The sequence below is a fragment of the Azolla caroliniana genome, unplaced genomic scaffold (genome assembly GCF_043228905.1).
Source record: "Azolla caroliniana isolate FFs.n. ecotype wild unplaced genomic scaffold, voAzoCaro1.0.p SCAF_184, whole genome shotgun sequence".
NCBI lineage: Eukaryota > Viridiplantae > Streptophyta > Polypodiopsida > Salviniales > Salviniaceae > Azolla > Azolla caroliniana.
The window spans coordinates 16,202-42,652 of NW_028230619.1; the positions used below are offsets into that span (position 1 = coordinate 16,202).

At 37.9% G+C, this 26,451-nt stretch overlaps 2 protein-coding genes across 12 annotated transcripts; both read left to right on the forward strand.

Annotated features, from left to right (window-relative positions):
• Positions 1 to 3,652: 3,652 nt before the first annotated feature.
• LOC147848918 (uncharacterized) lies at positions 3,653 to 12,687 on the forward strand. 11 transcript variants are annotated; one of them, XR_015531864.1, is made up of 17 exons: positions 3,653 to 3,838; positions 4,027 to 4,165; positions 5,368 to 5,519; positions 5,598 to 5,681; positions 5,762 to 5,824; positions 5,908 to 6,048; positions 7,040 to 7,246; positions 7,501 to 7,611; positions 9,295 to 9,350; positions 9,529 to 9,679; positions 9,789 to 9,926; positions 10,521 to 10,639; positions 10,707 to 10,815; positions 11,494 to 11,583; positions 11,666 to 11,793; positions 12,052 to 12,184; positions 12,254 to 12,270. XR_015531864.1 is itself a non-coding variant. In XM_087337965.1 (17 exons), exons 1-17 carry the CDS (start codon positions 3,764 to 3,766, stop codon positions 12,383 to 12,385), a joined length of 1,983 nt encoding a protein of 660 aa, XP_087194091.1. In that variant the 5' UTR covers positions 3,653 to 3,763; the 3' UTR covers positions 12,386 to 12,687. The 11 variants fall into 11 exon arrangements, 8 of the variants coding, with proteins under 8 accessions (XP_087194091.1, XP_087194092.1, XP_087194093.1 ...); XR_015531865.1 differs by having other exon boundaries at positions 11,707 to 11,793; XR_015531866.1 differs by having other exon boundaries at positions 10,521 to 10,628; positions 10,707 to 10,805; positions 11,707 to 11,793.
• Positions 12,688 to 16,414: 3,727 nt separating this feature from the next.
• LOC147848919 (uncharacterized) lies at positions 16,415 to 25,395 on the forward strand. The gene is made up of 18 exons (XM_087337974.1): positions 16,415 to 16,766; positions 17,161 to 17,488; positions 17,639 to 17,794; positions 17,963 to 18,217; positions 18,316 to 18,402; positions 18,489 to 18,567; positions 18,650 to 18,756; positions 18,881 to 19,005; positions 19,099 to 19,201; positions 22,002 to 22,384; positions 22,811 to 23,132; positions 23,259 to 23,411; positions 23,565 to 23,816; positions 24,256 to 24,342; positions 24,428 to 24,506; positions 24,602 to 24,708; positions 24,822 to 24,946; positions 25,094 to 25,395. Exons 1-18 carry the CDS (start codon positions 16,468 to 16,470, stop codon positions 25,197 to 25,199), a joined length of 3,153 nt encoding a protein of 1,050 aa, XP_087194100.1. The 5' UTR covers positions 16,415 to 16,467; the 3' UTR covers positions 25,200 to 25,395.
• The last annotated feature ends 1,056 nt before the right edge of the window (positions 25,396 to 26,451 follow it).

The window sequence follows — 26,451 nt, forward strand, 5'->3', positions numbered from 1 at the left end:
TCGCTCCCTCCATCTAAGTCCTTTTTGTTGATCACCAACATCTTTACCACTCTCGCACGCAAGCTTGTTGCACTGTCACCTTAGGCAATGTAATTTTCTCACTCCACTTTTATGTCTTGCCCCACCAACTCTTCCCCCTCACCTTAGGTTGTGATTGGTTCCTCAAGCATTACGCTATAATTGATTTCATTGCTCATCAACCTCTTGTCGCACGAGCTCCCCCAGTCCCCCTCCTACACAATAGTAGCCCTCATGTCCCCCACCTCAACCAAGTTTAGGTGGTCCTTAGTCCACAGGAGCAATTAATCTCTATTTGCCAATTGTTAGCTCGTTTTGTGTCACTAGCCCCGTCCAACTATTATCTAATCAAGGCCACCAGTTCCAAAAGGATGTCCTCAACATCGTTGAGGCTGAGCTAGGTATCCAATAGGTGTTTATGTCCCCATGCCATCCTCTGACAAATGGCCTCATCGGACGTTGTCGTGAAGATCCGTCACTACGTGTAGATCGTGAGGCGGAACTGTTGGGGTTCTGGACCGGAAGGACTCGAAGTTTGCACTAGCTTTAGTGAGAAAGTATTTAAGATAGATTGAAAGAGAGAGAGAGATTAAGATAAAGATTGAACGCGTGACTTTAGATTTAAGAGACAAGATTGATACATCAATTGAATAACAAATTTATTACTTTAAATTTCTTGATTAATACATCGCTCCGCGTTTTTCTTCTTTATCCACTCTTTTATAGACGCCCCTATGCATATGATGCATGTGAGGGTTCAAGACATGCATACAATGCATGTGATGCATGTTTGTCATTTGGCGCTTATGCATTACATGTGATGCATAATAACCATGTCACTCAATCAAGCTCTAATATGAGAATTTACATGTAAAACTATAATGATAGAAGAAACCTTTCTAAGGAAATGACTAAGCTTAGTGGTAAGTCCATTGCCTCCTATCTTGGAGGTGTAAGGTTCAAGCCTTGCTTGCATCCATTTGATTACAAAGTTCTAATAGGGTTTTTAGTTTAGATGATTTTGTTCGTTTCACACCGAAATCGTCGCGATTAACCTATCCGATTGATCCGTCTATCCGGTCCGCTTCTGACCCAGCGATCTAGTCTATCCGTTCCGGTTCTAGTTCTGTCGTCGTCCGGTTCTGGCTCGGTCGTTGTCCGGTGCCAATCCGGTTCCGGCTCCGTCGTCGTCCGATGCCGATCTGGTTCCAGTATCGGTTCTGTCCGTCCGACTCCGTCCAAAACACTATTTTGAATAACTTGGCCACATCCAGTCGTTCAAGTTATACAACCAACCCTTTTGTGCTCCTAACACTTAGATAAAATATAAAGAGATATGGCTCTACTTATATACCCTTACATCCTGATGTTGTCCTATTTATGTGGGATATCTCACAATTTTGTTTTTTCTCTTCTTCTTCTCAAACTTCACATTGATATAACTTGACACTAATTTGTCTGTTTCACATGTGGTAAAATGCATTCGGAAGCTCTTAAAGAACTCTATTTTCCCGTACCAAGATATTAAGGTAATCTAAAATAGTATCTTCACTATCATTGTTTCATATCTTGTGTAAAGAACCACACTCGATTTTGGACATTCCTCGCAATTTTTCACACCATTGGCGAAAATCTTCATGACATCGCCTCAACAAGATCCTCAAGAAAGAGATTGTCGCTTACATCGATCCATGCCACAAAACCTGAGATCAAATCGAGCATTGTATGGGCGTAATCCTCACCTCCCACCAGAATCGTCCATTGATGTCCATTCAAAACCTACCAACATGGATAGTGTCACTTGGGAGCTCTATCTCCAATACATGCTCCCCCTCCTTCAACAAGCCACTACTCCTGTTCCTGTTGATGTTCCTGTTCTTGCTCCTCAGTCTCTTGTTTCTCTCATGGGGGAAATGTGGTGTGCATGTGTTCCTTTTAGCACACCCTTTTTAGCATGCAAGTACCTTAGCCAACCCACTCTTTTTAGCATGCATGTACCGAAGCCAAACCCAAATGGGTACCTTTGTATCAAATATAAATCGAGTAAGAAGTAAGAAGCTAAGTAGGCTGGTTTTGATCTCTTATGAGCATTTCACAATACATTTAGAAGATGAAATAGACAATTCCCTTTACCAAACAATCAAGCTGGCTAGTTTTGCCCAAAACCTTACTAAAGACAACCCTATGGAAACCATATGAAGCTTGATAATTGGATTTGAGTAGAGACCTAACACATGTGTACATTCTTAATGAAAAACAACATGGTCGTAGTTGTCGTTTGCAACTTTGGAAATGACTTTTTAGTATCGATTGTTGCATCAAAGAAGAGATAGATACACTTATCTTATATATTTTTATTTGACCTATGTTCTCAACTGTAGTATGTAGATAGATAATAATGTGCAAAAATAGAAGAAGGGGTATTGAAGTAGGTGTGGATTCGTTGCCAAAATACGAGTAATTGGATTAATATGTGAATAGGATTAGTCTTACCACTAACATGGGTTACTATTAGCCATGTTAATGAGACTTAATGTGGTTTGTATGTTGTTTATGATGTTATCATTATTGTTAACATCGTTGTTAATGCTAGTGGTATTGTATGAGGTCATAGTTGTGAAAAAACATGTATTCTACGTTTTAGAGTATTTTTAAGTAATTTACACTCATTCTATATTTCCATTTTATAATATTTTAATTTATTCTATGTATTTGACATATTCTACGTATTTTATTTATAATATACATATTCTAAGTATTTTGAAAAAGAAGGTAGAACACTTTTAGAATTGTTATTCTAGGCGTATTGTAAGCAAATTATGCCACAACAATGATCTCGGTCTTATTTTTTGCCATCTAGACCATCATATGTTGAGATGTATTACAAGGTGGATGTTCCCCTTGTGCTTGAACTTGAGCATTTACGAAATGTATTGTGGTTTGTTTGGGAAATCTTGTGTTTGGGCTTAGCAAGAGGGTTGGAGAGAATGTAATATTTGTTAGACCAAATAGTGAGTGTGATGTATGCATCAATTCGGCGTGGGAACATGTGTGCGTGTGTCTTAATTGTGCACTATTTGCTAAAGTGCCCATGTGTGCCCACGATGCTACAAATACTGTCTTCGTTTTTCTTCTACTCTAATGAGAAAGCCTGCCTAAATTTCAAAATTATTTCATTGTGTATTAATATTATATATAATTTGCTAGAAAGCGTTAGTTGTGATGGAATTAACATCAATAACACTATAATGGAAGATGACTGATAATATGTGGGATTACATAGGCTCCAAGCAAGTAACCCTCAAAAAGCTAATGGATTGGTATTGTTAGGAGCTCGAATCGTCATGCACAATGATACAACTGAGAGTGTTATTTAAGAGTCTACGATATCACCAAATGGTGGTGATAGGAGCAGTAAGTAACATGACTTGATTAGTGATTACAAGAGAGAGAGGTAGTTTGGTGGGTTAGAAGGGAGGGGTATTTTGGGCAACCCATAGAAATGTTGAGATAGGGGCATTTATGTAATTAAGATAAATTTGGGGGTATTTTCCGAAATACAATATATGGGACAGTAATAAAAAGAGAGCGTTCTTCACTGTGAGAGAAGGAAGAAGGCGAGGCTGTATTTTGAGAGCGAGAGCGCAACAGAGAGGAGACAGAGACCGAGATAACAGTGACGAAGAACTGTCCATCTCTCCAGAGAGAGAGAGAGAGAGAGAGAGAGAGAGAGAGAGATTTATCCATGGATTTGAACGAGCTCCCCACAGAGGAGCGAGAAGACCCTCGATTCGAGTCTGCTGTGGAGATAATGCGTAGAGTATGCATACATACGCTACACCTACACCTACACCTAGACACACACACACACACACACACACACACACACGTCCCATTGTAAGAACGAGCACATGGAATTTAAGAAATAGGAAAAAGAAAAAGGTAAAACTTGTAATCTTATTTTCTCATGAAATGTCGTTTTTTTTTTCTTCCTTTAAATTTTTGAAGGAGAGAGAGGAGAGGAGGCAACGCATGGAGAAGAAGAGGATGGCAGAGTCCCCTGCTACCCCTGCCCAAGATTACAGCAAGGAGAGAGAGATCGATCGAGTGCGGAAATACAAAACTTCAATTCCAATCCTTCCTGAAGGTATATATACAGTCTCGTCTCTTTCTTTAAAGGAGATTTTTTATTTTTCCTTATGTTTATGTTCCTATAGTTAATTCGATAGCCTTTCCAATTTTATGTGGAAGCGAATTTATTTGCTTCTTTTCAATCAAGAAGCTTTCAAATATATTCTCCACACACAAAATTGCATATTTCATGAGCCCTTCAAGCATGGGTGAGGGTTACCTCGCAGGGTGTAGACTAGTAATGTTTTGGTAGTAGATAGGGCTGTGGGTATTACCGTAATGTGTTGGAATTCAGATTCGATATAGCCCTCAAAATTTCAACTGAACACATGATTCAGTAAGACATAGATTTTCTAACTCGTAAAATGATTCAATTTTCTATATTTTCGGTTCTCCTATGATGCAGTGGGAACCCACAAACTATAGATTGTGAAGCAGACTGTAATGAAGCTTTGATGAGCCCTTCAAGCATCACCTGTGGGTCTTCTTGAGTGCTGTAGACAGGTTTATGGATATTACTGTAACAAGTTAGAGTTAAGATTTGTTATTCACTCTAAAAATATCTTTCAACTGGACAAATCATTAAAAATACCATTATTGGGTAAGATACAGATTTATTGAGGATGTAGCTGGAGTGTGTTAACTCACAAAAATGATTCAGTTTTTTATATTATTGGATCTCCTATGATGCATCTGAGCCTCCAAAGAATTATTTACAGTGCATGCTCTAAAGCAGTGACCGAGTTGTATTGGAATGCCATAAAATTTAGCAAGAATGTTGTCTTATAGTGGGAATAATTGTGCCCCCATCATTTAGACACACAGCTTGAATATGAATATCCCTACTCTTATGCATCGTCAGAACAACTAAGATTTACTACAAGGTTGTTATTTTGTTTTATATTCTTTAATTCATTCCTGACGTCAGCTATATGTGTGGTCTCCTGAAAATCACTTATAATGACCGTGTGCTTCTATTAAAATGCTATTCAGTCAGGAGTCTTAGTAACTGGGGCTTGACATGTTTGTAGGTTGGGAACCTTTGCTTAAAAATTTGACTTTGTAGGTTGGGAACATGTTTCTACTAATATATCTTCTCTCTATAAGCAGAGCCATTTGTACTTTACTTGTTTTATGCTAATTGTCCATATGCATAGCATGTAAAGCAACTTCAACAGCTAAAAATTTGTGGACTAACTGCTCATCCAATTTTTATAGGATGGATAGAGTGTCCAAAAATTGGGAAACCAATCGCTGGTTTAATACCTTCTAAAGTTCCACTAGGACCTCGATTTAATGAAGTTGTTGAGGCAGGAAAAAGATACTCACCACAACATGTTGGCCGACTAGCACGGGCTTTGGGTAGAGAGGTTTGCTATTTTTTTTCTTGTCATTGTACAATGTGTTTGGTCTCTACTTCCTATAAATCTTTACCTTTTTTTTCATAGGTGGGAATGGTGGTAGACCTCACAAACACCACACGATATTACACCCCTGCTGAATGGAAAGACCAAGGCTATAAATATTTGAAGGTTGTTAAAGACCTAAACTCAATGATTAAGATTTTGATATCTTCTACATTGATCTGGAGATAGTTTGTCTTCTATTGCAGATACCATGTAGAGGCCGCAATGAAGTTCCAGAAAATGATAGAGTCAATGAATTTGTCTATGAAGTAGGTGATCTGTTGGTTCCTCTTTTTTCTAACGAAGTCTTGATATGCACCCCATGGTTTCTTATATTATTTGACTGGAACAGGTTATGCATTTTCTTAGTTCCCAGAGAACAAGTCCCAAAGCTAAGTGCATTTTAGTGCACTGCACTCATGGATTTAATCGAACAGGCTACATGATTGTAAACTATCTAAAGAGGACACAGCAAGGCCTCACTGTTGAACAGGTAGCTGAAGTGGAAAGTGTAACGCCTGACTGCTTGGCACTTTAATTGCGTGCATCTCACTTTATTTAATTTGAAGTTTCAAATTTGTACTATTGGCTACTCTTTTTTAAAACTCTAGAGTATTTGTTGATAGTTTTTAGTACCTCTCTGTTGAGATTATCTATGATGTGAAAAGTAACATTAATGTCAGTATTTAACAGAGCAACATGGCTTTCTTAGGATTTAAGATTTCTAAGCCCCAATATATTCTGTTCTCATAAAACAAGAACAATTAGACTCAGTAGCAATAGATGATAATAATGGAAGGTCATATCTCTCGTTCAGAGTCCAAAATTTCAGTTTCTGTGATATACCATGTCTTCACTTGTAATTGTTCAAGAGTCTCATGCGATGAATGTGTTACTATATGTAGATCATCATAGATCAGTCAATCATATTTAGTGAATGATTAGTTGCATTGTTAGATGGTTAGTTCCTTCTAGGCTAGATGGTTAGTTGCATATATCCTGTAGGAGTTTCTCAGCCTAATGGAAAAGAAATTGGAACTTGGAAGACAAATGGCAAAAGATTGGGCAACAATTATATGGTAGTTGAGTCCATGGGGAAGAAAGTCGTGGCATACAAGTTAAGAGGATGATACTTTAGATGCAGGTTATTATCACGTTACACTGGTAATTTTTATTTTGATATGCACACTAAAGTTTATAGAGAGTGCACACCTTCCCTTTCCAATGCAAGTGCTGAAAGTGACAATAGTGATTGATTGAGAGATTATTTCAATGCCACCAATTGTCCAATCTTCAGAAAGTTCCATTTTCAGGTGGTATGTGTGCTTTTAGCACTTTCAACTTCCCCTTCTATGAACATATTTTTCTATGCAGATAACTTTTGTTTTGTTTTCGCTTATCGATCCATTGCCTAAATTTGTGATATTTTCATGAAATGATGTTTTCATCATATGGATTCTAACTAGTGACGTTTTATCATACAGGCTCTTGAGCAGTTTGCAGCAGCAAGGCCTCCTGGAATATATAAGCAACATTATATTGAGTCACTTTTTACTTTCTACAATGAGAGAAGACCTGAATCAGTTATAGCACCATCTACCCCTGAATGGAAGCGTGTTGACTTGAATGGTGATGCAAATGCAGATGATGATGATGGTGAAAATGATGGAGAAATTTTGGCTGCCCTCCAGGTGAGTTGTGCGACAAATGTATTAACTGGTGTACCCTCTGTGGTTAAATTTTAGTTTATATTAGTTAGGTTCTACTTTTTTGCATTAGAAGGTCCAGGTATGTATGAATTAATAGGCACGGTTTATGTGTTCAAATGTTCACAGTTAATAAGAAAGGGACACATTTTGCAGATGTTTCGTTAGCATTCACTGAGCATGTTTGAATATCAAACACTTGGATCCATTTATAATGGAAACTTGGCTTGCATTTGCAGACTGTGAATGAAGAAACCATGACAAATGATGATGTACTCGGAGATGCCATCCCAGACATGCAACAACTTGAGATGCAAAAGATGTGTATATATGGTTTGCATATCAATACGGTATGGACAAAAGTTGACTGTTTTTTGCACGATGAATATTCTTGCCTCTCAATCCTAAATGACTGTGACCATTTTGGATGTTTAGATCTTTATATACGAGTTTGCTTACGTAGGGATCAGTCCCGTACTGTTGATTTGGATTGATTTTCTAGAATCTAGCTTAAAGGTATTATTTTATGTTGGAGTTTGATTGTCCAAGTAGTAAGGATAATAAGTTGAGTTACTGTCATGAGATATCTTGTAAGCCCTGAATAGCACCAGGGTATATGTGTTGATTGATTCTCCAAACTGAGACCTGTTTATCTAATGGGAGTTTAAGTTTTATCCTGAATATCTTCCAACTCTTCTGGCTCAATTTAATAGACATGCATTTGGTAGAACTCCCCCTCAATATGTTTGTGGAAAAATGCTTTAAAACTATGACAAAAGCTCAATGTTCTAATGGTATATATCTGTTTATCTAATGGAAGCTTAAGTTCCTGCTCAATTTAATAGTGTCATGCATTTGGTATAATTCCCCCTCAACAGGTGTGTGGAAAGATGCTTAAATTTTTGGCAAAAAGCACAATGTTCGATTTTGTTTCCTAGAAGTGGTTTTGCAAAGTCTGTTTATGATAGTTTTCTGCCATTTATTCATTTCTCTTCTTCTTCATGCCATGCTCTCAATGTCCTGTCCCCTATGTTGACCCATCTATTGCCCCATGTTTCACTCATGTTGTCAGCATATCATCATCATGTAATGTAGTCTATCTATTGTATATGTAATATTTCTGTCTCCAAAAACGAAGAATTCCTATCTTAATTGGAATGGAGAAATGTAGTAGTAATCTTCTAATTTCCCTGGTGTAGTCATAGTGGATACTCTTGGCAATGACCATTTTATATGCCGTGTTTTGTGCTTTCGTCAGGATTTTTGTACAGATAATATACAACCATGATCTTGTAATGAAAAAGGGAAGAATTGCCATTTACCATGATATATTGTATTCTGTCCTTGCAACTTGCGTATTTATTTGTGTTTTAATTGTATACTTTGGTTGGTTCATTGTTTTGATTAAATGCTTATGTTCATACTTAACTGGAAATATGGTTGAATGTTATGATAAATGAAGGTTGAAAGACATCTATTTGCTGATAGTTTAAGGGCAGAGTGAGTCCTTTTGGGGAGCTAATTGTAAAGCTTCTTATTTATCTCTTGCATTTCTGAGTATTTGAGGTCATTTCAACATCCGTGCTGGTTTCTTTAGCCTTTTTATCTGACATTTGTATCATACATCAGATGATGGTTGCAAATTTGGTTTCATTTTGCCTTTTGCAGATGTTAACGTTCTGTCTAATTAACATTTTAGGCAGGTTAAACTCAATTTGGACCTTCTATGTAGATTTTACTTAATCGATGCTGGAACATAATTTTACTATTTTTATGACGTAGGCAGCCTCCAAGCCATGGATACTATCAGTTTCCTGGATCACAGCCTGTGCTGGTTTCTTTAGCCTTTTTATCTGACATTTGTATCATACATCAGATGATGGTTGCAAATTTGGTTTCATTTTGCCTTTTGCAGATGTTAACGTTCTGTCTAATTAACATTTTAGGCAGGTTAAACTCAATTTGGACCTTCTATGTAGATTTTACTTAATCGATGCTGGAACATAATTTTACTATTTTTATGACGTAGGCAGCCTCCAAGCCATGGATACTATCAGTTTCCTGGATCACAGCCTGTATCACTCAGCAGGCATGTAATTAACCATGTTTCACATTTGAATAATTCAACAAATATAGATAATAAATGTGAATGTAATGAATTTGAGTAGGATAGGATACTGGCTTTTGAGTATCTCAAAGGCTGCTCATGAGCTTCCAAAATATGCTAGCATATTTGACTTTGTTTCTTCATGCTTCTGGTTTTGCAGTGTAAATCTTCAACTGCTGAGACAAAGATACTATTATGCAACATGGAAAGCAGATGGTACACGTTACATGATGTTTATTACTCGTGAAGGTTGTTACCTAATAGACAGAAAGTTTCACTTTCGGAGAGTTCAGATGCGGTTTCCTGTTAAAGTATGTATACACAACCATCTATAACTTTATAGTCTATATTTTTCATGGTCATCTTTGCCAACCTAATCAACTAAGTGTAATGTTTTGTCTGCATATGCTGTGCCAAAAGAATGCTCTTTCAGAGACACACCATATGACATTATTGGATGGTGAGATGGTCATTGATGTAGTTCCTGAAACACAACAGCGAACTAGAAGATACCTGATATATGATATTATGATGCTGAATCAGGAGTCTCTTGTGCAGGTAAATGTTCTGTTCTTCATATAATGGCATCGTATTTTGCGATATGGATGTAGATTTTTAAGAGTGCTTTAGTCTTCATTACAGTCAAAATCTCAGGATTTGGCTGAACTGTCTTATATTGGCTCTTTTTTTATGCAAATCTTGAAGTTGACTGCCTCACAGTTTCCACAATGTAGAGACTGTGCTCGCTCAAGTGCTGATCGAGTCTCAGTTATACATCTTCCACAAATGTATTATGCTGTATATTGTTGCAAAAGACAACAACATAACACAAATTGAATTAACTTTTCTCACAATATATTTTACATATCGTATGAAGAAAAATTGCATATGTTTATCATCTCAAACGGTTTATTAGCTTCTGAATGTGGCAATGAAAAAATATTCCAAGCCCCTATCATGGTGTGATAATATAAGAGCACAATGAAAAAATCAAAAGCATTGTTGGAAAGAGGAAAACCCTCAATCCCAGATCTGGACCACTTAATGAAACTTCAAAGAAAGTGATGACAAGTATTATTTTCAATATATAAATCTAGTGGTTTTAAGAGTTCATTTGATTAAAACTCTACCGTTTTCAATGTTGTGAATCAGCATCCTTTTCATGAAAGGTGGAAAAGAATAAAAACAGATGTTGTGGATCCTCGTGTTCAAGATGTGTGCACTAATTCTTGGTACTGTTACGATATGGAGCCATTTAAGGTTAGTTTAAGGTATATGCTTTTCTTTATTTAATAAACAATATGTGAGTATATGATGTCTGTGAGTATCTTATGCCAGGTTAGAAGGAAAGACTTTTGGATGCTGCCTACAACTGAAAAGCTGCTCCATAAATTTATTAAAAAATTATCACATGAAGCTGATGGTCTCATTTTTCAGGTACAGAAATGTGACGAAAGTGGATAAAAATTAAGAAATTAAAGAGCTCCTATGATATAATATAGAATGGATTTAGATTCAGACGTGGGAAGCATCTGTGAGTTTTTCAGCACTACCTGATTCAGGGATGATGTGATAACTACATGTATTTTTCCAAAATTTGTGAAAATATCTTACTTCCACTGTAATGCATGTTGAATGTGAAATAGTTTCTTATCTCATTGTGAGCTGAAACCTATATTTTATGCATCATTTCTATACATCAAATTTACTAGACCTCTTCTTAAAATAGAGAATGGCTATATTATTGAAGAATATCTCACTAGGCAGCATATGAGAATTTACTATATTTTTCTCCTTAAAATAATAAACTAACATCCAAATAGAGAATGGCTATATTATTGAAGAATATCTCACTAGGCAGCATATGAGAATTTACTATATTTTTCTCCTTAAAATAATAAACTAACATCCAAATAGAGAATGGCTATATTATTGAAGAATATCTCACTAGGCAGCATATGAGAATGGCACAAGGTCAGCACACGATATGACCTATTATTGACATTCAACATGGTAACAGACACGAAGCTATAACTTTGGCTGAATTTTCAGTTAATGGCATGTTGTGGATGGGTTTGTTCTGGTTTATTATTAGTGACGAACCAACTACTAACCTTTCTGACAGGGCTGGGATGATCCATATATTACCCGTACAAATGAATCACTGCTGAAATGGAAGTATGCCCATATGAACTCTGTGGACTTCAAATTCCAGGTACATCTCCAAATGATTAAATTTCCATGTTGAAACATATCGATAGCAATATACTAATGGCATTTTCTGAGCATATTCTTAGGTTTCTCCAGATGGGAGCTCTCAACTGTTCCTTATTGACAGAAATAAACAGTGGCCTCTGGAAGGTGCATCGGTAGTTTTTCCAAGTAAACATTTCTTCTGGATCTAGACTTTGGCTCATGTTTTTTAAGGGAAAAACTCTGAAATACCCCTGAAATTTCATGATTTCCTCAAATGCTGGTTTAGATGAATTAACTGTAAAATGACTCAAATAGCATGTATGATTGCTCAACAGGGGGTTTATTGACAGCATTTGGGAATGGTGATGAAAACCTCGGGACATTTAGGGAAATAAAGAAAAATTGTGTATTTCAGAGTCTCTCTTTTTCCTAGAGTTGATTTTGAGCTTGCTGTTTGAGAAAATAGATGAAACATCTTTGTTTGATCAGATGGAGAAGATCCCAATGATTATTCTGGGAAGATAATCGAATGCTCCTGGCTTCCTGAAGAAAAGAAATGGGAATACATGCGTGTTCGAACCGATAAAGATACCCCGAATGCTGTTAGAACCTACCGGAAGGTCAGTTATAAAAATGCGGAGTCTTGATATTAATGACCAAACATTATAATGAGAATATCTGCTGTGTAGGTGATGGAGAGCATTAACGACAACATTACTGAAGATGTTTTACTTAATGAGATAAATGAGATATTGCATCTCCCCATGTATAAAGAGAGGATTATTCAGGAGCAACGGAAGATGGGGCAAAGGAAGGAATAAAAAATGCATTGTGCCAAAGTTTAGCTTTGGGTTATAATCCTAAATGGGAAAGGAACATGCCTTGGGTTGTCTTCGGAGGCTGTACATGTACGTGTTGAGTTCCCTTTTGCAAAAGGATCATATGTATCATCACTCTGATGTTGGCACAGAAATGAATGCACTATTTTGAGATGTGCTCATTCATGTTGGTTGTATGCTCTTATTATTATGCAAAGCCAAAAAAGGATGAAGCATAATGGTCAAATATGTATCTCGGTGTATAGTGACCATGATATTATAATTGCACACGACAGAATTCTTTCTCTGTGGGGTGTCTTTCAGCATTTCTTGGTCGTGTTGTCTTCTGTTCTCAGTTTTGTTATAGAATGTTCCTTTGGAGCAGAATTCAGTCTACACATACAGACATGGATGTATTCATTCAGATACATCCATATACATATATCCATATTAACATCTAGACTTTAAATGACTTGTTTACACTAATTGAGTAACATTTTTGGCTTGAACTTGAACTTGAACAATGGTTTTGCAATTGGGCTGACACTTGTAGTAACTTGAATTTGTGGTACCATTCATGTGAAATTTCCTAATTGCAAGATAGCACCATTAAACTCGTTGCACTGCACAACTACTTGCTCAATGTGGTTCCGGCTTCGGCTTCGGCTTCATATAGCTAGCTCACCCGTGTGTTCACTCTAGTCTGTTTGATGTTGCGGCGGATGGCTCCTTATCCATACTCCCCCTCAAGCTTGGCTGGTCCATGACCAAGAGATCGAGGTTTGTTGTGAATTGTCGTAGCTTGTCAGCTCCTAGGGCCTTGTGAAGATGTCGGCCATTTGCAGTTTCGTGCTGTGTGTTGTAGGCCGACGTCTCCTGCCATGACATGTTCTCGGATGTAATGATAGTGCACCTCAATGTGCTTAGTTTGAGCATGGAAAGTCGGCCTTGGTCAAATCAGCCTCTTCTTCCACGACCTTCTCCTCTTCCTTGGTCAAATCAAAGTGATTTTGTTCGAATGGAGATCAGTGGGAGGATTTTCCCTAGTGAGGACGATGAACCTTATTGCACCGAACCGAGGTGCTAAGCCACCGAGGTATATCTGCAACATTTCATCATTGTCGATGTTGACGTTGATGGACCCGAGGGCATCACACGACTCCTTGAGCTTTAAGGTATAGTTGTCGATTGACATGTCCCTCTATTGAATACTGATAAACTCTTGACGAAGTTGAAGCTTGCATGTAGCCATGTTGGCCGTGAAAATGTTGTTGAGGTTCCCCCACACCTCCTTTAGCGTTTTGGCCTCTTGGATGTAGCCGAGCATGTGATCATGAATGCATGATGCAAGGCAGTGCAACACACGACTCACCGCTCACTCCCAAGCAAGGTAGTTGGCATGTGTTGGGTTGGGTTCTGTTTCTTGTACTCCCAAGATGCAAGGCTATTTCTATCAAGTTTCTCGGTGGGAAGAGCGCTTCCCATCTAAGTATTCATGATAATCGATTTGTATGGAGTGAGTTTTCATCTTCTTCTTCTCTTGATACGAGCTGTGTAGATTGCTTCAACAATGATCAACTGGTTCTTCGTGAATGTAGGCAAAGACACCACACACGTGGTTAGGCTTGGATCAAGCTACCAAGCGCTCTACCATGTAAAAAATCAGAAATGATTCTATGTGGCGAAATGTATTTGTATGTGTGTGTGTGCAGTCGAGGGGGAAAACACAATGTATATCTAACACAAGAAAACTGTATATTAACAAGAATAAGATAATCAACCTTACAAGAGGAGGAGAGATGTGCTTATGTCACCTTCTCTATACAACCACCACTTACAAAAGAGAGGTGGAGACTTAACTACACTAAACATGTGTCGTAGAACTTTAAGGTTCTATGACACACTAGTTACTATATTAGGAGGTGAAGTGTTCACACTTGAGTATGCTAGGGTGTGTTCCCACACTAGGGAAGTTGAGTTTGATTCTCAACAAGAAGTTTATATGATCTTAAGCAATCACTTTGAAAATTGTATAAAAAATTTGATGCTTTTATGAGGTTCCAAAGTTATGCTAGGAGTAATGAAGACTCATGCGTACATACGAAGAAATATATAGATGACTCATATGTGATTTTGATACTCTATGTAGGTGACATGGTCATCGTCGGAAAGAACAAATATGAGTTGTCCAAACTAAAGGAAAGTCTAAGTCAAACCTTCGATATGAAAAATTTAGGAAATGTTAAACATATCCTTGGAATGCGTATTACTCGGGATAGGAGTAATGGATGTATTTATTTGTTTCAATCTGAATATGTATGCAAAATACTCAAGAGGTTTAATATGGAGAGTGCAAAACCTTGGAGCACTCCATTATCTATGCATGTGAAATTGAGCAAAGATGAATGCCCCAAATTTGATAATGAACAAGAGTTCATGAGTAAAATTCCTTACCAGTTTGTTGTTGGTTGTGTTATGTGCGCTATGATAGCGACTAGGCCAGACATTGCATTTGCAGTGGGAGTTATGAGCAGATTTTTGTCAAACCCTGGTAAGAAACATTGGGAGGCATATAAAATGATATTAAGATATCTGAGTGGCACCAAGAATAAGTGTCTATGTTTAGGTGGCGGAAATGTATCCATTACTGGATATACAAACCTTGATTATGCTGGTTGTTCTGATAGCAGAAAGTCTACTTCGGGGTATATTTTTCAGTTTATGGGAGGTGCCATACCTTGGAGATCTCGTCTCCAAGAGTGTACTGCTCTGTCCACTACAAAAGCAGAGTATGTTGTAGCTAGTGAAGCATGTAAAGAAGTTGTATAACTGTCCAGATTAGCTTGTGACATGGGCATACCTAAACTTGTACCCATATTGTTTTGTGATAGTCAAAGTGCCATTACATGGGCGAAAAACCCAGTATACCATGCAAAGAACCAAGCACATTGGAGTGTGATATCATTTCATCCGAGAATGCATAACTGCTGGCTACATCAGTCTTGAGAAAGTTGTCTCTCAAGAAAATGCGGCATATGCATTGATTAAAGCTCTATCGCGTGATGCATTGGAGCATTGCTGTCACTTGATGGGAATTACTTAGCTCTGCAAGTGACACACTTATTGTATATTGTGTAACATATTCATCAAGTAGGATGTGTAGATCTTGGGCAATCTTCCCGTCAGCTTTGTTGATCCCTTGTTTGGCCTTTAGTGGGAGATTGATAGATAGTGAGAAAGGCCAAAAAGGTAATTATTAGTATTTATCACTAGGTATATAAGCTAATAAAACGACCTGTTTTTTTTGTGTGTGTGCCCGCCAAACAATATTTTGCGATTGCCTTTTTCTGTGTGCTGTTCATCGTTTTCTCTGCAGAAAAACAGCAAGTTGTCCGTTGCTCCTTGCTTTCCACACCAGAGTGGTAGAGTTTAGCCATACCTGTTGTATGAGACACCCAAGATGTCTTTTGTACAGACAATAGATTTGTGGTTGAGATTCAGGTTGACAATGTCACCGGGTATGGGCTCAAGTAGTCCTTGAATGCTCATAAGATGATTCAGGGGGACGAGATGGTGAGGAATTCAATGCTGGTAAACGATCGAAAAGGGACAGTTTTATTATGTTTGTGGCCAATTCCTGAAAGTAGTTGGGGTTTATGACAAAGTAGTGGTTCTGTTGGGGATAAGTTTTAGGAGAACATCATGCCAAATTGGGCCCCAATTGTAAGAGCACAATCCTGATTATCAGATAAATCAATGCACACACACACACACACACACAAACACACATACCCATACAATGATTCTCCATTACGACTGTAGCGACAGAGGAAGACCGTTTTTGGATGACTATTTAGTGCTAAATCCAGATGGTAGGTATGGCTGATCTCAATACAGATACATACATACATACATACATACATACATACATACATATATGTATGTATGTATATATATCATATGCATATCTGGAGATTTATCATACACGTTCTACGTAGAATTAGGGTTAGGTTACATTCCAAATGTTTCCCTACGTCAATAACCTTCCCCTTCTCCATGACCTCCTTAGCCTTGGTGTGGCAGCTATGGTGGCTTATTTGATCTATTTCTTCATCCCTGCCTTGTATTCATACACAAAGTTTGGTCGGTTGTCTAGGTCTCCATTGATGGAAAACAATAATAAATGGCATCAAGTTGAAAACCATGAGATGGATGACGTGACTAGTTATGAAAGCAATGAGAAGAAGAAACAGAGTAAGGTAGATGATCATCTTCCTCCTGGGAGCCTTGGTTTACCATGGATTGGAGAGAGTCTTCAGTTTGCTCTGTTCAATAGTTGCCCTATAGGCACCCCTTCTCCTTTCCTCTCCTCAAGGTTACAAAGGTACAATAATAAACCCACTGAGACCAGTGGTTTCTTTCACATGGTTTGGTTTCAGATTAGGCTGAAAACAGTAGACTTTATTCATTGCTCTTTAGATGGAAAATACATGGCAAGTTGTATTATGTATACATGATTGTGAAATGTAATGCATGGAAAATGAATGCATGCATATACTCACTTCCCTATGAAGTCAGAAACAAATACTTGTCATTGTTGGCCAATTTTAGATGATTCAAAAAATTCCATCTACAATGCGGTTCGATAAAGTATCTGATTTGCCTGTCATAATCCTGAAAGTTCCAGGGAAGATCAGAGTCCATCAATTCTTCCCATTTTATATGTATTTCTCAAACTGTAGGAAAGAATTCATGCCTGAATAAATTGATGATGGCAGATATGGGCAAGTGTTCAAGACACACTTGATGGGTAGACCAACAGTGGTGTCCATGGACCCGGGCCTCAACAAATACCTACTCTTGAACGAAGAAACGCTCGTTCGTGTCTACTTCCCGATATTCATTACAAAGATAGTGGGGCCCAACCTGACGGTGCACGGGGCACGTCACAAACGCCTGCGGGAGATTGCGGCATCTCCATTGGGAGTGGGCCCAGCCGCGATTCAACATCATCATTGGGTGGCCATCCAAGAGCAGGCCCTCTCTATATTTGGTTCATGGGGCCAAGGGAAGTTCGAGATCGATGCCCAACATGAGGCCAAGAAGGTAGATCATATATGTATGTTAAATTTTGAGGGAATCATGATCTCAACTCTCCCCCTTTCATTGTGTTCTATCATATGATTCTTCATGGGTTCTAGTACAGTCCTCTTTTAATCACTCTTTGTCTCTCTCTTTTTTGTGGCCACCAACCAGTTCACTTTCAGCCACATTATGAAGCACATCATGGGTGTGGAAGTCACACATGACACTACCATTAAGAAACTCATGGACGACTTTTCGCTCCTTAAGAAAGGATACTCCGCGATTCCGCTAGATTTTCCGGGAACCACTTATCACGAAGTTCTCAAGGTAAGTAAAGAATAACTTCTAAACAGTAGCCAATTTATATGTATGTGCCACCTTATATGGAGTCTTGATGCATGTTCCCGAGAAGTCATCGAAGTGGCGTATGTTTGACAATGCATATGTGCATACTCAAAGTGTACATGTGATCGTTGACCCGTTTCTTAAATATAGGCTCGGGATAGGATCATTGATCACTTTCGTGAAATATTACAAGAAAGAAGACGCTATGTCGGACCACCACGTAACGCGGATTTCTTGGACACTGTAATCGAGACAACTGATGAATGTGGAAGGGCTTTCAGTGATTACGACATTTTGGAATTCCTCTTCTACCTCGTCTTCGGTGGTTTCGAAACTACCTGCATCTTTCTCACAAACCTACTCAAATTCCTCTCGGAGAGTCCACATGTTGTTGACGAGCTCCGGGTGAGCTTGTTCTCTTCATATCTCCCAGTGTCTTCTACTCATAGGTGTATGTGGGTAATCCTTATGCAAAAGAATTAATTGTGTCCTTATATATGCAGAGAGAACACTTGGGCATTCTAGAGGGTAAAAAGGTCGGGGAGCTTTTGGCATGGGATGATTACAAGCGGATGCACTTCACGGATTCGGTAAGACCATGTAAAATGCAAGTCTTCGATGGTTGTATCGTTAGTCGTTGATAGAGGCTAAAGCACTCCATTCATGTGAATCATAGGTAATCAAGGAGGCATTACGGCTAGCGAGTGTAGCACACTATGTAACACGAGAAACACTCCAAGATATTCAATTTCAAGGTAAAAATTTTCAGCTGTTTTGGATGTTCCTGCATTTTGCTTTCATTGGGATGCAGGTGTTAAAAATAAGAATTTGCAATAGATATGGTCATTCCAAAGGGATGGATGGTGTTGCTCAGTTTCTCTATGGTGCATCTCAATCCCAAGTACTACCCCAACCCCCTCAAGTTTGATCCATGGCGATGGAAGGTGAAGTACAAACCTAGACAGACCTTACATGTTGAATATATCAAGATTGAATTTCGTCACATGGACACATCACAATTTTTCTCGACAATATCCTCATGTCTCTCAATGATGTGATTTGGCTCAGGATGTTGCCAATAACAGTCCTCAATTGTTAATGCCTTTTGGCGGAGGAATTCGAGGCTGCATTGGTAACGCATTGGCCAAATGTGAAGCTTCAGTGTTCTTACATTACTTTGTGACGCGTTACAGGTAAGTAATGAAGAAGAAATTCTGTACCTAAAGTTACCCATGTCTTGAATTCAATTTCGTGGTGTCCTACTTTCTCTTGTCTTCAAATTGCAGATGGGAACGAATAGGTAAGAAAGATGGAGAACTTGATGTGGTGTCTGGACTCACGCTTCCCACACTTCGGAATGGCCTACGAATGACAGTGGAAGCTACCTCTTAAGAATTTTTGTTTCTAGCATGTTCAACATGCTTGTGTACCCTTTGAAAGTTAAGGCCGTAATTTGTTAAAAAGAACAATAAATTTTAATCCATCTGTTTTGATCCAATAACTGAACAACAATTCGATATGGATACATTGCGTCTATCATTACAATTCACAATCAAACAATCAAGGTTATGATCTCGTATAGGCAATCTAATGACAATGAGAAAGATCAATCAAGGTTACTTTGTATATGCCTAATGTCAATGAGAAATTTGATAATAACCTCAATGAAGGTCTACATCTATGTTGAAATATCTAAGTCAATTCAATATCACTGCCAAATCATGCCGATTCAACTGGCATAATGATCTAACTAAATTAATGACTGAGACCACAAAATTTGTTCCATTGACTATAGAAAGAGATGTTGAATTCATCATAAAACACATTTATTGAATATTAAATTAGTGATAGTTAAGGACAATGCTGATTTATTTCATAGGGGAAGACAACAATGGATCTTATATATATGTACTGATAGTTATGTCGTCCATGCATCAAATTTGTAAATGTTTCTCTTTGTTGTTGTTGACACTACTAGACCCTCCGAGTTAAATTTTGGTTGATATCTCAATTATTAGACGTCACAATGGAATTTTGAACCCGCCAAAATAGTTATTGCGCAATCTTTAATATAAACTCACTTGAGCCACTACCTTGTGTAGATTCATCCATCCAGATTGCCTTAATTGGATCGGATCTTGGATTTGGTGGGCTTGCAGGACATTGTCCGTGCACTTGTTTTGCAAGTCAAATTATAAACAAGGTTCCTTTTCTTTTGGTTGATTTCTAAAGTGTACGGGGTTTGGGCACATCCAACCTGTAGCATGAGCATCTTTCCGATATGATACCTTTTACCTAATGATGTAACAGAGCCCGAAGATCTACAAACCAAACCAAACCATATTTGACATCAATTATATCCATGTAACGTTCTCACCTTAAAGTTCTTTTAATCCACAATCGAGACATTTACTCAATCAATTCATGATATCTAATGATTATATATTTTTTATGAATAAGCTAAAGCTATATAATACCTTAGCTGAGACAATGGCCATGGCCATTCTCAGTTTTTACATTGAATTCTCCAATATATAACAACAGTAAATGGGGGAGGCCTCACGCTCCCATTCTTGAATCCACAAATTAGATTGCCTGCTGCAAAAAAGTGAGAAATGTAGACAAATCCTCAGTCCACGACGAATTAGTTAATAAGATAAAATCGCCAAAATCTGCACATAAGTTAGGCTTTGGATTGCCATCTTCATTAAAAGTTTTCCTCTATAATCCACCCTAAAGAGTTGGTGATTCGCAAACGACATGCTTATTACTTTTGCATAGTATTGTTTGGCCATAGTATCTACTATTGAAAATAATTGCATTGAGGATAAGTTAGATTCTGTGAGAGAGAGAGAGAGAGAGAGAGAGAGAATAGACAAAGTTACCAAAGGCAAATGCATTAGCAAAATGGGATAATTAAGTAATAAACCATACAACTCACTTGCTAATCAAAGCCATAGTAACCTACACACCTCTCAAATGATAATCAAAGCCATAATAAAGTATTATATTGATCACCTGATAATCAACGTCATAATAAACCATATAGCTCAATTGATAATCAAAGTCACAATAAAACTACATTTATAGCTCAACAATCAAAGTCAATTAATTCATATAACTGGACTCATTGTCAAAATCAAATTAACTATGGAACTCAACTGAAAAAAAAATCAACACCTAATTAGGGGGGAGGGGGGGATATATCAAAACATTCAATTGTATTACAAATTTGCACCAATCTATATAGATAGATGGGTAGAGTGAGTAGGATATGACAGATTATCAGACTACATTCAATACAAGAAATGTGTCTCGTAAATTGCTTAGAAGGGTGGACTTTCTGGCATAGATTGATACACACCTAATTGAGGCATCCCCAAGGGGGGGTGTTTTCTTTGTTCACACACATCAGATGTGTGGTGGAAGTTGACATCTGACAGAGTATGGGTTGAGGAAGTGCTTGAATGCAGAGAAGGAAAGAGTTTCTAAGGAGGGGGAAGGGATGGGCGAGGAGGATTTGACATGCTTTGGGAAAGAGCTAAAGAGACAGGCTTATGACAATTCAAGAAAGTAGTTAGAGTGGCATTTAATTGACATGATTGTGTGCCCACATACAGTCTTTGGGGGGAGGAGAGTAGTCGACTCGCCATTGTTGATGGGATGATTAAGCCCAACTCTTTAAGCAATCAGTGCAGTGCAGTGTTAAATTGAATGGGCAATCAAGCTTTCTCGTTAACCTAACCTGATTTTCAAAATTCTTTATCGCCCAATTTTCCTAAAGTAGATACTACTGTACATGGCATAATTTGGACCAACAAGGGAATGTAAGGAGATTTTGAGTCATAATCTAACAACTCGACTACCCCATGTGAAGTTAAAGACGGACCAACGTCCCTTCATAGGATGCCACGGCACACTTTTCACATTGGGCCTAGGACTTTGCTCCCAAGTGTGTAAATCAGAGCATTCAATACCCCCACACACTCACTCACATTTTCAATGATTGCCACTTGCTACTGTAGCTATACACACACCAGATACAAAGTGTTTTTGGATGACTATTTATTGCTAAACCTAGGCAATTATTTAGAGCTAAGTCGAGAGAGTAGGTATGGCTTATCTCAATACATATGTACATATATTTGGGCAGATTTATCATACATGTTCTACATAGAATTAGAGTTAGAATACATTCCAAATGTTTCCCTTCGTCGATAACCTTTCCCTTCTCCATGCCCTCCTTAGCCTTGGTGTGGCAGCTATGGTAGCATTTCTGCTCTATTTCTGTATACCCACCTTCTATTCAAACACAAAGTTTGATGGCTTGTTTAGATCTCCATTGAGGGAAAACAATAATGATGTGCATCAATTAGAAAACCATGAGAAAGACGGTGAGACTAATTATGAGACCCATGACAAGAAGAAGAAAAAGAAACAGAGTAAGGCAGATGATCATCTTCCTCCTGGGAGTCTTGGTTTACCATGGATTGGAGAAACTCTTCAGTTTGCTCTGTTCAATAGTTGCCCCATAGGCACTCCTCCTCCTTTCCTCTCCTCAAGGCTACAAAGGTACAATAACAAAACCACTGAGACCAGTGGTTTCTTTCCAATGGTTTGGTTCCACATTTGGGTTAAAACAAGCTCTCTTCATTGCTTTCTACATACAAAATACATGCCAAGCTGTGTGTATGGAAAATGTAAGGGTGTATGTATATATCCATGGAAAATGAATGAAAATGTATGCGTTTGTGTGTATGTACCTACGATGTATGTATGTCCCAAAGAGGCCACCATTTCCCCAAACAAATCTTTTCATTGTTGGAATTTTTAGATACAAAACACAATTCCATGATAATGCAGTCCGAGAAGGAATCTGGTCTACAATGATGAAGCTGAATGTGCCCGGGAAAATCAGACATTTCTTTATATTTTGGCCCTAATGTGTGTATGTATTGTCAAGTATTAAATTCATGCCTTAAGGAGTTGCTGATGCAGATATGGACAAGTGTTCAAGACACACTTGATGGGTAGACCAACACTCGTATCCATGGATCCGAATCTGAACAAATATCTACTCTCGAATGAGGAGAAACTGGTCCATGTCTACTTCCCCATATTCATTACCAAGATCGTGGGGCCCATCCTGATAGTGCACGGGGCACGTCACAAACGCCTACGGGAGATTGCGGTTTCACGATTGGGCCCGGCCGCGATTCAACAACACCATTGGGTGCCCATCCAAGAGCAGGCCCTCTCTGTTCTTCACTCATGGGGTCATGGGAAGCTCGAGATCGATGCCCAACATGAGGCCAAACAGGTAGAATATGTAGATTTTGTTTGAAGCTCAACTCTCTTTATGGTGTTATGTGATGATTCATGGGGGGGGTTTCCTTTTTCATCTCTATTTTTCACTCTTTATTTCCTTTTTCCTTTGTGGACCCAGTTCATTTTCAACCACATTGTGAAGCAACTCATTAGTTTGGAAGCCACAAACGAGACAACAAAGAAACTCATGGAAGGTTATATGTTCCTTATGAAAGGATACTCTGCAATTCCACTAGATTTTCCAGGAACCACATATCACAGGGTTCTCAAGGTAATAAATAATGTCCACACTGTAGCCATACATATGTGGTGCCAATCTAATGAAGTCTGCTGTATACTGGCTCAATTAATGTAGTTTCACGACAATGTGTATGTGTATCCTCAAAAGAGTGCACGCATTGACTGACCCCTTTCTTGAATATAGGCTCGGGATAGGATCATCGATCACTTTCGGGAAATATTAAAAGAAAGAAGAAACTGTGTTGGACGATGCAGCTCCGATTTCCTAGATGCTTTAATCGAGACAACTGACGAATGTGGAAGACCTTGGAATGATCAAGATATTTTGGACTTCCTCTTCTTCCTCATCTTGGGTGCTTTTGAAACTACCAGCGTCTTTCTCACAAATGTACTCAAATTCCTCTCAGAGAATCCACATGTTGTTGATGAGCTCCGGGTCAGTAAATTATCTTCATACTGTCCGTATATGTGCATAGCTACATCTATAAATGTGTTTGCTCACATACATACATGGTATCTATTTCTGGAGTTTTATTTGCCCTATTTGCCACAATTAATGTACAGTTCTTCACATATCAATGAAATGTACTAGGCAGTGATGATTATGTGTGAATGTGTATATGAATGCATGCATGTGTGCCTGTATCGATATATTTATGTGTTTGTGAGTACGCCGGATCTGGCGACAGTTGTTTGTGCCTGGGTGCATGCTTTCATTTGTGTATGATTATTGCATATTCAAAGAAGATTATTTGTTCTATAAATATGTAGAAGGAACACTTTGTCTTTCATGAGGGCAAGAAAGTTTGTGCACATGCCTCTGTGTGTGTGTGGATTCCTTATACAAAAGCATTATTGGTTCCTTACACATGCAGAAAGAACACTTGGGCATTCGGGAGTGTAAAAAGGATGGGGAGCTTTTGACATGGAACGATTACAAACAAATGCACTTCACGGATCTGGTAAGAACATTGTAATGTGGTCAATTGTCTGTCATATCATCACTCATTGATAGAGACCAAAGCACTCAATACATGTGAATCATAGGTATTGAAGGAGACACTACGGCTTGCGAGTATAGTGCACTACGTAACACGAGAAACGCTCCAAGATATTCAATTTCAAGGTAAAAAATTTCGACTGTTCCAATGTTCCTCGATTTTTCTTTTCATTGGTATGACAGTTATATAGGATGGTGTTAACAGTAAGAATTTGCATTAGATATGGTCATTCCGAAGGGATGGATGGTGTTGCTTAATTTCTCTATGGTGCATCTCAATCCCAACTACTACCCTAATCCCCTCAAGTTTGATCCATGGCGATGGAAGGTGAAGGAAGAATCTAGACCTACATGTCAAATATATCTAGATTGATTTGTTACATGGACACATCACAAATTATCTGGATGCATCATTATGTTTCAATTTTGCAATTGGCCCAGGACATTGCCAATAACAGTCCTCACTTGTTAATGCCTTTTGGTGGAGGAATTCGAAGCTGCCTTGGTTCTGCAATGGCCAAATGTAAAGTTTCAGTTTTCTTACATTACTTGATAACACATTACAGGTAAGTGATGAAGAAGAAATTCTACAAAGATCTTTTCATTTGATGTATTGGGCAAATGTAAAGTTTCAATTTTCTTACATTACTTGGTAATGCTTTACCAATATCTTTTTATTTGATGTCCCACTTTGTCTTGTTTTCACATTGCAGATGGGAACGAATAGATAACAAAGATGGACAACTTGATGAGGTGTCTGGACTCACATTTCCCACAATGCGGAATGGCCTACGAATGAGCATGGAACCTCTCTCTTAAATTTTTCTATCTTCAATATATACAGCATGCCTTTGTATCATTCGAAAGTTAGGCGGTAATTTGTAAACCCCTGGTATACTTGAATCCATTTGTTTTGATCCAATCATGAAACAACAATTTGGTATTGATGTGCAATGTCTACAATTACAATTTCATATATGTCTAATGTCAATGAAAGAATAATCAGTTTTATCTCGTATATATGATTGATGTCAATGAGAATGAACGATCATTGGTTATTTCATGTCTATATCAATGAGAAAAATGATATTAACAGCCAATCGTGGAAAAATGATATTTCATATTTAAAGTAAATGTCTACTTTACTTTTAAATATGAAACTCAATTAAATATCAACGCCAAATTATGTCCATTCATAGTGTATAATTTTAGTTCATAGGAATTGTTACAATAGCTATAGAAAGGACAAAGAAATAGAAATGCAATTCATCATGAAACATAATGGGCGTGCTTGGATATCAAAGAAATTGTTGGAGGCTAAAACTACAATGGATGAGCTTTGTCAAATTTGAGATTTATTTTCTTTATGTTTCTCTCAATAGTTTTTAAGTTGCTACACCCTTAACAGGAAGCTACGTTTTTTGTAAGATTTACATTTTGGTTCATATCTCAAATATTAGACGTCACAATGGATCTTAGGCTTTAGCTATGCTTCTCTGTAAATGCTTCTTTTGCTTAATACTTACAAATTACAATTAGATTTTTAGTGGTACGTTTTTAAATCAAATGCATAAGTAGTAAGTTTTTAAATCACTGACAATTAATTTCTAAAGTGTACGTAAGGGGTTTTGCACATCCAATTTGTAGAATGAGCATCTTACCCCCTCTCAATTAACTTGTTTTTGTAAGTACTATTCCTTACAATCAAACACATGATGCCCTCAAGCCTCTTCATTTCTCTCTAATAGTCACAAGTGTGTTAATTCTTTTTAACGCCCTTGGATCATCAATATCTTTCCTCCTGATTAGCAAAAGGTCATCTTAGTACCTATTCTGAAACCTTTTTCCGAATCATGCAAGAGATCCTAAAGGTCTACAAACAATTGGCATTCATGTCATGTCAAGTTATCACCTTAAGTTCGTTTGGGCCCACAATCAAGACAGTTCCTCAAATTAATTAATGATATCTAATGATAATATACTTATCAATAAGCCTAAAGGCATGTATAATACCTTAGGAACAATGTCCAAGGCTATTCTTGGTTTACATCAATATCTTTCGTCTCGATTA